The sequence below is a fragment of the Panthera onca genome, chromosome D1 (assembly GCF_046562875.1).
Source record: "Panthera onca isolate mPanOnc1 chromosome D1, mPanOnc1 haplotype 2, whole genome shotgun sequence".
In the NCBI taxonomy this organism is placed as follows: Eukaryota; Metazoa; Chordata; class Mammalia; order Carnivora; family Felidae; genus Panthera; species Panthera onca.
Genome location: NC_138348.1, coordinates 1347014 through 1359295, shown reverse-complemented (window position 1 = coordinate 1359295; position 12282 = coordinate 1347014). Strand labels below are relative to the sequence as shown.

Below are 12282 nucleotides of genomic sequence, written 5' to 3'. Positions count from 1 at the left end.
AGGCCTCCAGGACAGGACCAAGGCTCCCAAGACAAGACCAGGGCTCCAAGACAGGACCAGGGCTCCAGGACAGGACCAAGGTTCCCAGGACAGAACGAGGGCTCCAGGACAGGACCAGGGCTCCAGGACAGGACCAAGGTTCCCAGGACAGGACCAGGGCTCCACGATAGGACCAGGGCTCCAGGACAGGACAAGGGCCCCAGGACAGGACCAAGGTTCCCAGGACGGAACCAGGGCTCCATGATAGGACCAGGGTTCCAGGACAGGACCAGGGCTCCAAGACAGGACCAAGGTTCCCAGGATAGGACCAGGGCTCCAGGACAGGACCAGGGCTCCAGGACAGGACCAAGGTTCCCAGGACAGAATCAGGGCTCCAGGACAGGACCGGGGCTCCAGGACAGGACCAGGGCTCCAGGACAGGACCAAGGTTCCCAGGACAGAACCAGGGCTCCAGGACAGGACCAAGGCTCCCAGGACAGGACCAGGGCCCCAGGACAGGACCAAGACTCCCAAGACAAGACCAGAGCTCCAGGACAGGACCAGGACTCCAGGACAGGGCCAGGGCCCCAGGACAGGACCAGGGTTCCCAAGGTAGGATCACGGCTCCCAGGACAGAAACAGGCCTCCAGGATAGGACCAGGACTCCAGGACTGACCAGGGATCCCAGGACAGGACCAGGGCCCCAGGACAGGACCAGGACTCCAGGACAGGACCAGGGCTCCAGGACAGGACCAAGGCACCCAGGACTGACCAGGGCTCCAGGACAGGAGCAGGGCTCCAGGACAGGACCAAGGTTCCCAGGACAGAACCAGGGCTCCACGACAGGACCAGGGCTCCAGGACAGGACCAAGGTTCCAGGACAGGACCAGGGCTCCAGGACAGGACCAGGGCTCCAGGACAGGACCAAGGTTCCCAGGACAGAACCAGGGCTCCAGGACAGGACCAGGGCTCCAGGACAGGACCAAGGTTCCCAGGACAGAACCAGGGCTCCACGACAGGAGCAGGGCTCCAGGACAGGAGCAGGGCTCCAGGACAGGACCAAGGTTCCCAGGACAGGACCAGGGCTCCAGGACAGGACCAGGGCTCCAGGACAGGACCAAGGTTCCCAGGACAGAACCAGGGCTCCACGATAGACCAGGGTTCCAGGACAGGACCAGGGCTCCAGGACAGGACCAAGGTTCCCAGGACAGAATCAGGGCTCCAGGACAGGACCAGGGCTCCAAGACAGGAGCAGGGCTCCAGGACAGGACCAAGGTTCCCAGGACAGAACCAGGGCTCCAGGACAGGACCAAGTCTCCCAGGACAGGACCAGGGCTCCAGGACAGGACCAAGGTTCCCAGGACAGAACCAGGGCTCCAGGACAGGACCAAGGTTCCCAGGACAGAACCAGGGCTCCAGGACAGGACCAAGGCACCCAGGACTGACCAGGGCTCCAGGACAGGAGCAGGGCTCCAGGACAGGACCAAGGTTCCCAGGACAGAACCAGGGCTCCAGGACAGGACCAAGGTTCCAGGACTGACCAGGGCTCCAGGACAGGAGCAGGGCTCCAGGACAGGACCAGGGCTCCAGGACAGGACCAAGGTTCCCAGGACAGAACCAGGGCTCCAGGACAGGACCAGGGCTCCAGGACAGGACCAAGGTTCCCAGGACAGAACCAGGGCTCCACGACAGGACCAGGGCTCCAGGACAGGAGCAGGGCTCCAGGACAGGACCAAGGTTCCCAGGACAGGACCAGGGCTCCAGGACAGGACCAGGGCTCCAGGACAGGACCAAGGTTCCCAGGACAGAATCAGGGCTCCAGGACAGGACCAAGGTTCCCAGGACAGAACCAGGGCTCCAGGACAGGACCAAGGCTCCCAGGACAGGACCAGGGCTCCAGGACAGGACCAAGGCTCCCAAGACAAGACCAGAGCTCCAGGACAGGACCAGGACTCCAGGACAGGGCCAGGGCCCCAGGACAGGACCAGGGTTCCCAAGGTAGGATCATGGCTCCCAGGACAGAAACAGGCCTCCAGGATAAGACCAGGACTCCAGGACTGACCAGGACTCCAGGACAAGACCAGGGATCCCAGGACAGGACCAGGGCTCCAGGACAGGACCAAGACTTCAGGACAGGTCCAGGGCTCCAGGATAGAACCAGGCTTTCCAGGACAGGACCAAGGCTCCCAAGAAAAGACCAGGGCTCCAGGACAGGACCAGGGCTCCAGGACAGGACCAAGGTTCCCAGGACAGAATCAGGGCTCCAGGACAGGACCAGGGCTCCAGGACAGGACCAAGGTTCCCAGGACAGGACCAGAGCTCCAGGACAGGACCAAGACTCCAGGACAGGTCCAGGGATCCAGGATAGAACCAGGCTTTCCAGGATAGGATCATGGTTCCCAGGGCAGGACCAGGTCTTCAGGACAGGACCAGGGTTCCCAAGGTAGGATCAGGGCTCCCAGGACAGAAATAGGCCTCCAGGATAGGACCAGGACTCCAGGACTGACCAGGGCTCCAGGACAGGAGCAGAGTTCCAGGACAGGACCAGGGTTCCCAAGACAAGACCAGGGCTCCAGGACAGGACCAGGGCCCCAGGATAGGACCAGGGCTCCAGGACAGGACCAAGGCTCCCAGAACAGAACCAGGGCTCCAGGACAGGACCAGGACTCCAAGACAGGACCAGGGATCCTGGACAGGACCAGGTCTCCAGGACAGGACCAGGGTTCCCAAGGTAGGATCAGGGCTCCCAGGACAGAAATAGGCCTCCAGGATAGGACCAGGACTCCAGGACAGGACCAAGGTTCCCAGGACAGAACGAGGGCTCCAGGACAGGACCAGGGCTCCAGGACAGGACCAGGGCTCCAGGACAGGACCAAGGCTCCAGGACAGGAGCAGGGCTCCAGGACAGGACCAAGGTTCCCAGGACAGAACCAGGGCTCCAGGACAGGACCAAGGTTCCCAGGACAGGACCAGGGCTCCAGGACAGGACCAGGGCTCCAGGACAGGACCAAGGTTCCCAGGACAGAACCAGGGCTCCACGATAGGACCAGGGTTCCAGGACAGGACCAGGGCTCCAGGACAGGACCAAGGTTCCCAGGACAGAATCAGGGCTCCAGGACAGGACCAGGGCTCCAAGACAGGAGCAGGGCTCCAGGACAGGACCAAGGTTCCCAGGACAGAACCAGGGCTCCAGGACAGGACCAAGGTTCCCAGGACAGAATCAGGGCTCTAGGATAGGACCAGGGCTCCAGGACAGGACCAAGACTCCCAAGACAAGACCAGAGCTCCAGGACAGGACCAGGACTCCAGGACAGGGCCAGGGCTCCAGGACAGGACCAGGGTTCCCAAGGCAGGATCACGGCTCCCAGGACAGAAACAGGCCTCCAGGATAGGACCAGGACTCCAGGACTGACCAGGGATCCCAGGACAAGACCAGGGATCCCAGGACAGGACCAGGGCCCCAGGACAGGACCAGGACTCCAGGACAGGACCAGGGGTCCAGGACAGGACCAAGGCTCCCAAGAAAAGACCGGGGCTCCAGGATAGGATCAGGGATCCCAGGACAGGACTAGGGCTCCCAGGCTGGGGCTTGACCACAGGCAGTGGCAGATGCAAAGGAAGCCGAGGGCGGTGGTCACTGCAGGTGGGCCTGATGGGCCTTTGGAAACCTGGCAATGGGGCAGGACAGCCAGGCAGGGCTTGGAAGGAAAGTCTGCAGTGACTCTGGCACCTGTCAGAACTCGGAGGTGCTTTTAGCAAATCTTGGAGGGGAAGTGAGGTCTGAGGACCCAGGGCCGGCCTGCAGGGGCCTCCGGAGGTATGGCTTTTGCTGCCCCGTGGTGAATGGTTCCACATGTGGGGTCCAGTGGCCTCGTGGAGAAAGAGCATGCTGGGGACAGGGGTACAGAGACCCCCGGGAGAGGGCATCCTTGCCAAGCTGGGGATCAGGCCGGGCCGGGGCAGGGGCGAGGCCCGTCTGCAGTGTGGGGCAGCTCTCCTGTCACGTGGACATGGGGAGGGCCCAGCACAGCCTGGTCTGGCCCTGCTGAAGTTCGGGGTGCACGCTGGGCGTGCACATGGGGCCTCCAAGGGGTTGGGATTCAGGGATCCAGACCTGCCAAGCCCAGGACCCTGGGACATCCTGAGACTCCCTTCCATGCACCGTGTGGAGGCCCTGTCCCCGCTCTCCTCAGGGTCTCAGGCCCATGGTTCCCCACAGGGAGGGGTGCAGGGCCACACCTCAGCTCCACCAGGGGGCCCCACAGAGACCCGTGGTCCTGGCCAGCCCTGTGGGACCCCACAGCTGGGTAGCCAGAGCAAGGAGAGGGTATCTTGACCTGGCCCACAAGTGGGACAGAGGAGGGGCAAACACCCTGCCCAGGGCACGTTGTTGGGGTACGCCCCAGTCCTAGGCCCTAATGTGAGGTTCTGAGAGGAGAGGCCCCATCCTGGGGCTGTCTGAGGGAGGTGGTCCCATCCCATAGCAGTCTGAGGGGCGTTGGCCCCATCCTGAGGCAGTCTGAGAGGGGAAGCCTCATCCTGGGGGCAGTCTGAGGGAGGTGGCCCAATCCTGGGGCAGTCTGAGGAGGATGGCCCATCCTGGGGCAGTCTGAGAGGGAAAGCCCCCTCCTGGGGTAGTCTGAGGAAGTGGCCCCATCCTGGGGCAGTCTGAGAGGGGAAGCCTCATCCTGGGGGCAGTCTGAGGGAGGTGGCCCAATCCTGGGGCAGTCTGAGGAGGATGGCCCATCCTGGGGCAGTCTGAGAGGGAAAGCCCCCTCCTGGGGTAGTCTGAGGAAGTGGCCCCATCCTGGGGCAGTCTGAGCAGGGTGGCCCCATCCCAGGGCAGTCTGAGGGGGGTGGGCCCATGCTAGGGCAGTCTGAGAGGGAAGGCCTCATCCTGTAGCAGTCTGAGGGGGATGGTCCCATCCTGAGGCAGTCTGAGAGGGGAGGCCTCATCCTGGGGGCAGTCTGAGGGGGATGGCCCCATCCTGAGGCAGTCTGAGGGGAGTGGCCCCATCTGGGGTCATTCTGAAGGAGGCATGGTCCCATCCCAGGGCAGTCTGAGGGGAGTGGCCCCATCCTGAGGCAGTCTGAGAGGGGAAGCCTAATCCTGCGGCAGTCTGAGGGGGGTGGTCCCATCCTGTAGCAGTCTGAGGGAGGTGGCCCCATCCCGAGGTAGTCTGAGAGGGGAGGCCTCATCCTGGGAGCAGTTAGAGGGGGATGGCCCCATCCCGAGGCAGCCTGAGAGGGGAGGCCTCATCCTGGGGGCAGTCTGAGGGGGATGGCCCCATCCTGGGGCAGTCTGAGCAGGGTGGCCCCATCCCAGGGCAGTCTGAGGGAGGTGGCCCCATCTTAGGGCAGTCTGGCAAGGGTTAGTCTGAGGGGGGTGGCCCCATCTTGGAAGAGTCTGAGGGGACAGTCTGAGGGGACAGCCCATCGCCCAGTTGCAGGGGGGAGGCCTGACCTGGCTGGATAGGAGGGGCGATGTCTTGGATGCAGGCAATAGAGGGGGTCTGGGGGCAGGTCTTATCTGGAATGCTCCAGCCCCAACCTGCCCAGCCTTGGCCCTCCTGGGGTCTCCCATGGGGGCTTCCCAGGCCACACATCCCCATCCTGGGCAACGGGACTTCTCACCCACTCTGGACAGGAAAATCCCAGTTCCCTTAGTCACCTTGTGAAATGAGAACCGTGCCTCACCCTGGGTCTCAGTTTCGTTCTGACACCACATTGGGGGGGGGGGGGAGGGGTGCTTGGGCGGGGGTCCCAGGCCCTAAGGGGCCAGGGGCATTCAGCCAGCTCTCAGGCCGAGCTCCTGACCGAGCAGGCACAGGTGCCTCCCCGCCTGCCTGGGCCTCGGCCGCGGTCCACGCCGTCCTCTGTGTCCTCCGCCCGCGGGACAGCTGGGGTGGGGGGGGTCAAGGAGGGAGGCGGGGATGCCCCGGCCAGGCTGCTCAAGCCGTGCCCTTCTATGGGCACACGGTGGCCGGAGGAACACGAGACAGGCTGATGGGAGGAGACATTCCTGAGTGGGGCACAGCTGTCTGCCGGTCGCCCCCTCCCCCCAGCGCTCGGGCCCCTGAACCCCCGAAGCAGGGCGCCCTGTGGGCCTGGGCGAGGGGAAGGCACCCTTCCACCTGCCTCACGCACACATGCACACTCATGGCAGAGACTTCCAGATCGGTTCCCTCGTTACGAATAAAGACGTCGCCACAGGATCAGGGAGGCGACACCGACCTCAGTGGTTAGAACCCACTGAACAAGTCAGCCCTGAGGCTGTGGGGACCTGGCCTGCGGCTCCGCCCTGCCCAGCAGGTGCTGCGGGGGGCGGGGGTGGGGGAGCAGACGGAGCTGACCAGCAGCGCCCTCCTCTCCATGCTGGTGGCTCTGGGTGTCCTGTCCCTGCACAGGCTGGCACCCAGCGGCTCCGCGGGGCTCCCTGCCCAGCTCCGGGTGTGTGGCACTCCCCTTCTGCCCGCGTCCGCCTCCCGCGCCATCTCTAAGCAACAGCGGCTGCAGCACTGGGAGCAGGCAGCGGCCAGCATCGTCACCTCCGTCACCTGGGCGGGGGCGGGCGGGGCACCCGGCCCGGCCTCCCGCAAGGGCTTCGAGGGTCCTGGGGCCAAGCAGCCCCTCCCGGCCGGGCCCTCCCACCCCCACCTCCTGCCGGGGTAAGGCCCCGAGTCCCTGCCTCGGGGGTCCGGGCCTCCGTGTCCTGGGTCAGCATCCCAGTGGCTGGGGCGCGAAGCCGGCCTCTCCCGCTGAAGCCCGGCTACAGAGGCCGACTGGAGAGACACGCACCCACCGCGGGGTGAGACGGGGACCCCGGGAAGAACCCTGCAGCCGCCTGCTGCCCCAAGTCCCGGCGGCCCCATCCACCCCCAGATTAAGCGCCACCCACTGTAAATGCGAACTCTCCCGCGCGCTCAGAACGGACTCTTACCCGGCGTCTTTGTCCGCCAGGAGCGCCTCCTGCTCCTCGGAGCCAGGGTGGCTCGGAGCCTCTGCCATCGGGCCGGGGTCCGGGCCGCTTGGGGCTGTGCGTGTGCCTGTGACTCCGGCTGCTCCCTCAGGCGGCTGGTCCCAGCGTCCCCCTCCCCCAGCTGGGTTTCACTTCCCCCTTCCGGCTGCAGGTTGAGGTTTGAAGGGCACTGGGGCTGGGGTTGGGGTGTTGTTTTTTAATCTGTTGATGCAAGAGAAGAGAAAAAAAAAAAACCCAACCAGTCATCAGGAAGTGTTAAGCAAGTTGCAAGGGCCAGCGGTGACAGAGAGGGGCCCCGGGAAGGCAGCAGTGCGTGCACGGGCCAGACGGTGTCGGGACGCCTGTCGGGGAGGCCCCGTGGGCTCCTGAATCCCCCACAGTCCTGGATGGAAGTCTGGGCGCGGCAGGCCGTGCATAAGCACCAGGACACGGGTCCGGCCCCCAAGCCTCCACGATAAGCATCATCTCTCTGGACGGAAGCCTCCCGGGAGCGGAGCACAGATGCACCTGTTCTCCGAGCCTCTCGAGGCCACACCTCGGGCCCCCCGGCTGGTCTGAGCTCTTCAGGCCACTGACCGCTGGGGCCCTGCAGAAATGCCCCGTGCCGCACACCCCTGCTTCCTTTACTTTCCTGAGCTGCTGGGTTCCCCGGTCTCCTGCTGCCCCTCCCGGGCTCCTCGCCCCCACACTCAGGGAGCTTGGAGCTGACTTGGCACCATCAGCATCACCAGGCCCTGGAGGTGGGGGCGTAGGGGCTCCCCAGGGAGGCGGGGAGGGCAGTAGCGCCCCCAGAGTGTTCATGCTTCAGGGTGGGGCCTGGCCAAGGGACAAGCCGACTGGGAGGCGGTGAGGCGCCCTCGTCCCCACCCGCACGCACCGAGGAGCCTCCCCATTCAACACTGTGAAGGGGGTCCCGCGCCAGGACTGCGCAGGGCCACCGGGAGCTCTCAGCCTGCTGCCTCCCCCGTCCCCTCTGTGGTTCCCAGGGTCACTCTCGCTGTCCTGCCACGGACCAGGATGCAGTGGCTGGACGTCCGTCCGAGTGGGGGCTGGGCCTCAGCATCGCGGCCAGCATCCCCAGGGACACGGGCCACCCCGGATCGGCCCGCCATTTGGTCCTTCCTCTGCCCCTGCGGTGAGGTCGGCCCCAACATCACAGCTGGGAAATTTAGGGGCCTTGCCAGGAATGGTGAGGGCAGATAGAGGCCGGGTGCCCCTCCCAAGACATGTCTTCCGGCCGCCGCCACTGTCCCCTGATTCACGGGCCTGGTGCGGCGTGAAAAGGCGGGGCCTCTGGGTCAAACGCTATTAAGAATGTCAAAAGGGAGACCGTGGAGCTTGAAAGCAGCCCCGAGGGGGGCGCCGCCCTGACCTGCCGGACCCGCCCGTTCACCCCCTCTCGGGCCCTGGCCCTTGTGACCCTCTGGACGCTCGCCGGACCCCAGGGCCCTCGCGGGCTGCTGGCCTCCCCTGCCCACGCCCGTCCTCAAAGGCCCAGAGGCAACTGCTCCTTCCTGCGGGGGGGGGGGAAACTGTGTCCCCCCCCCCCTACTCCGGACCTCACAGTGGGACCTGATTTGGAGAAAGGGTCCTTGCAGATGTAATGAGTGAGGATGAGGTCGTCAGGGTGGGCCCCTCGTCCCATGAGACTGTGTTCTTATAAAAAGAGGAAATTTGAGTGAGACTCGCACGCAGGGCGAGGCCACGTGAGGACGCGGAGGCAGAGGTGGGGGTGCGTCTACCAGCCGGGGAGCTTCAAACAAGGCAGGAAACCGCAGGATGTGGGGGGGGGGGGAGACGGACCCGGAACAGACTCTCCCTCACCGCCTCGGAGGGAACCCACCTGCCCACGCCTGGAGCGGGGACTGGGGGACACCAGTTCCTGCTGTGTAAGCCGCCCTGGCTGCGGGTCTTTGTGCCAGCCGTCCGCCCCCTGCCGTCGAGCCCCGATGGGCCCGGAGGCTGGGAGGCAGACGCATCCTCCAGGGGCGGGGGGGGGGGGGGGGTGCTGCGGGCCGCAGGGTGCTGAAGGAGCCCAGATGCGGTCGCCCCTCCCAGGGTCACCCCAGGCCTCCCTCCTCGTCGCCCCACACTCGAAGGAAGACGCAGAAGCCAGCACAGGCGGGACTCTCATCTGGAACCACCTGCAGTCCTGAGCTCTGGCCCCCTGCTCAGCCCCCCTGCTCAGCCCCCTGCTCTGCCCCCCTGCTCTGCCCCCTCCTCTGCCCCCTGCTCTGCCCCCTGCTCTGCCCCCTGCTCAGCCCCCTGCTCTGCCCCCCTGTTCTGCCCCCTCCTCTGCCCCCTGCTCTGCCCCCTGCTCAGCCCCCTCCTCTGCTCCCTGCTCTGCCCCCTGCTCTGCCCCCTGCTCAGCCCCCTGCTCTGCCCCCCTGCTCTGCCCCCTCCTCTGTCCCCTGCTCTGCCCCCTGCTCAGCCCCCTGCTCTGCCCCCCTGCTCTGCCCCCTCCTCTGCCCCCTGCTCAGCCTCCCTGCTCAGCCCCCTGCTCAGCCCCCTGCTCTGCCCCCCTGCTTTGCCCCCCTGCTCTGCCCCCTGCCCAGCCCCCTCCTGTGCCCCCTGCTCTGCTCCCTCTGCCCCCTCCTGTGCCCCCTGCTCTGCCCCCTCCTCTGCCCCCTCCTCTGCCCCCCTGCTCAGCCCCCTCCTCTGCCCCCTGCTCTGCCCCCCCTCTGCCCCCTTCTCTTTCCCCCTGCTCAGTCCCCCTGCTCTGTCCCCTTCTCAGCCCCCCTGTTCTGCACCCCTCCTCTGCCCCCTGCTCTGCCCCCCCTCTGCCCCCTTCTCTTTCCCCCTGCTCAGTCCCCCTGCTCTGTCCCCTTCTCAGCCCCCCTGTTCTGCACCCCTCCTCTGCCCCCTGCTCTGCCCCCCTCCTCTGCCCTCTCTTTTGCCCCCCACTCTGCCCCCCTGTTCAGCCCCCTCCTCTGCCCCCTTCCTCTGCCCCCTTCTCTGCCCCCCTGCTCTGCCCCCTGTTCAGCCCCCTGCTCTGCCCCTGCTCTGCACCCCTGATCTGCACCCCTCCTCTGCCCCCTCCTTTGCCTCCCACTCTGTCCCCCTGCTCTGCCTCCCTGCTCTGCCCCCTCCTCTGCTCCCCTGCTCAGTCCCTTCTTCTGCCCCCCGCTGAGCCCCCCTGCTCTGTCCCAACCCTGCCCCTTAGCTCCTCTGCCAGAACCTCGGGTCAGACTCCCTCCCGGGCCAGCACCCTTCTACGTGCTCGCACCCAAACCTCTCCAGGCTTTAAACAGATAAAGCTGAAAATGCCCTGGACCGTCGAGCCCTGGCCGCTGGGGCTCCCATACCTCCCTTCACCGGCGGCTCCTCGAGGGGCCCTCCTCGCCGTTCGGCGGCGACAGGGGGGCGAGAATGGGGCGAGGCCTCCCGGGGACCCTCAGTGCCGCCCGCGCTCTGCTCTGACGAGAGGGGTCTGCTGAGAAACGGATGCTCCCTCTTTGGGTCCCTTGCTGTCATTCGGCAATGGAACTTGAGAGGTGGACACCTTGCCTCGTCCATCCTGGCGCCTGCAGACATGTGCACGGGCCAGTGGCAGAGCGGGTGGTCGAGTGAGGCCGTAAGCCGACCCAAGGCTGGGCCTGAGTGAGCGCTGCTGGCGGGCGGTGGGCTCCAGGCGGGCTCCTGGCTCGGGCACTGAGCCGAGCGGCACACAGAGCCCTGAGGCCGGGGCCAGGGGGAGGTCTGTGCAGGGCGGGCAGTGCAGAGGGACACAGTGGGGGGGGGGGGGGTGGCGGTGCACTGACTCCGCGGGGTCTGCGGGCCACCCGGGCAAACTGTCCAGGGGCAGCTGGGGCCGCGGGCAAAGTGACCTCAAAGGCCCAGGTGGGACGGGTTCCCCAGGGAAGACAGTGTCAGGACCACACGCTTAAGTGACATTGAGTGACAGGATGCTGGAGAGGGGCTGGGAGGACGGACGGAGTGAGTGAGCAGGAGAGGTCAGGAATGGAGAAGCCGTCTACACGCAGGGCAGGGCAGGCCAGAAAGGACAGCTGGTTGGTCAGAATCGGGGAGCTGGCAGAGCGCAGGGGTGTGTGAGGAGGCCCGCGGAGGCCTGAGCTCAGGGGGAGGGAGTGCCAGCACGTGCCAGCGCCCAGGGCCGGAGCAGTGTGGGCAGAGGATTGGGGGCGAGCCGTGTGGGGCAGTGGGAAGGGTGCTCTCAGGTTCAGGAGGGGACACTGAGCATGAGAGGACAGGATGGGCTGGAGAGGGTCGTGGGCTCAGCCGTGTCCCTATGAGCTCGGGCCTGGGAGCAGGGCCGCACAGGAGACGGGGCCTTGTAGGTGATCAAGGTAACACAGGGCCACCGGGGTGGGCCCTGGTCCCGTGTGACCGGGGTCCTTGTAAGAAGAGGGGATCGGGACACAGACATGCACGGAGGGACGACCCCGTGAGGACACAGGGGGAGGACGGCCGGCCACACACAAGGAGAGGGGCTTGGAGGGACCCAGCCCCGCCCACGCCTGGACCTCGGGCTCCGGCCGCCAGGATGGGGGACGGTGACCGTCTGCGGTGTGAGCCCCGTGTGTGGGCCTTCCTCGTGCGGCCCCAGGACACTGACTCAGGGACCTGTTGCTCAGGAAAGCGGAGCAGTTGCTGTACCAAACAGCCCTGGGGGCTCCGCCCTCACTCCGCCCAACTCTGGGGCCGAGGTGTTGGGGAGGGGTCTCCGCAGCTGTCCCAGGACCCCAGGCTTCTCCTCCCTGAGGGCCTCAGAGTCCCCGGCTGGCGCTCCATGCCCAGCGGCAGGGGAGGGGCCTGGAGACCGTGAGGAGGGCTGGGGGGCCAGGGGCCCGGCTGGATGCACACGCGCCACCGAGAGCTCAGCGTCAGGGCGTCACCGGTCCTCAAGCTGCGCGCCCGGGAGGGAGAGGCAGCAGTGTCCTCGGCAGCCGGCAGGTCCTGCGTCAGCCCCCTACGAGCCCCGGGGTGAGACAGTGAGACGCTGGGGTGCCCAGGATGCACTGGGGGTCCAGATGGTGCGGTCAACATCTGGGCGGGAGGGGACAGGGAGTCTGAAAGGCAGCCGGGGGCGGACAGGCTGGAGGGACCCCAGGGGCAGATGGGTAGACAGGCAGGTGAGGAGGGGCCACTGGCCATCTGGGGGTTCCCTTATTCCATTTTATAGTCGGGAAAGGCCCCGGGGAGGAAGGTGAGAGCCTGGTGCTGGGGCCTCTGGTTTGGGTGACATGGGCCCAGGTCACTGGGGGTCCTGGAAGGGCCTGGTGGGGCGGCTGGGAGGTGGGCCGGTACCGGTCTGCACCTGGAGTTGCCAGCAATCCCCTCCAGAGTGAGGGGGTGGTGCGGGG

At 66.4% G+C, this 12282-nt stretch overlaps 1 protein-coding gene across 3 annotated transcripts in view; it reads right to left on the bottom strand.

Annotated features, from left to right (window-relative positions):
- The window catches only part of LSP1 (lymphocyte specific protein 1), a 43076-nt gene extending 35956 nt beyond the window's left edge, over nucleotides 1-7120 (bottom strand). For 2 of the 3 annotated variants that reach the window (XM_078433839.2, XM_078433840.2), the window contains exon 1: nucleotides 6920-7119. In XM_078433839.2, coding sequence (XP_078289965.2) covers nucleotides 6920-6987 — 68 coding nt within the window. In that variant the 5' untranslated portion in view covers nucleotides 6988-7119. Of the gene's footprint in view, nucleotides 1-6919 lie in introns of all 3 variants that reach the window. The other variant, XM_078433842.2, reaches the window with a different exon arrangement.
- Nucleotides 7121-12282: the final 5162 nt, after the last annotated feature.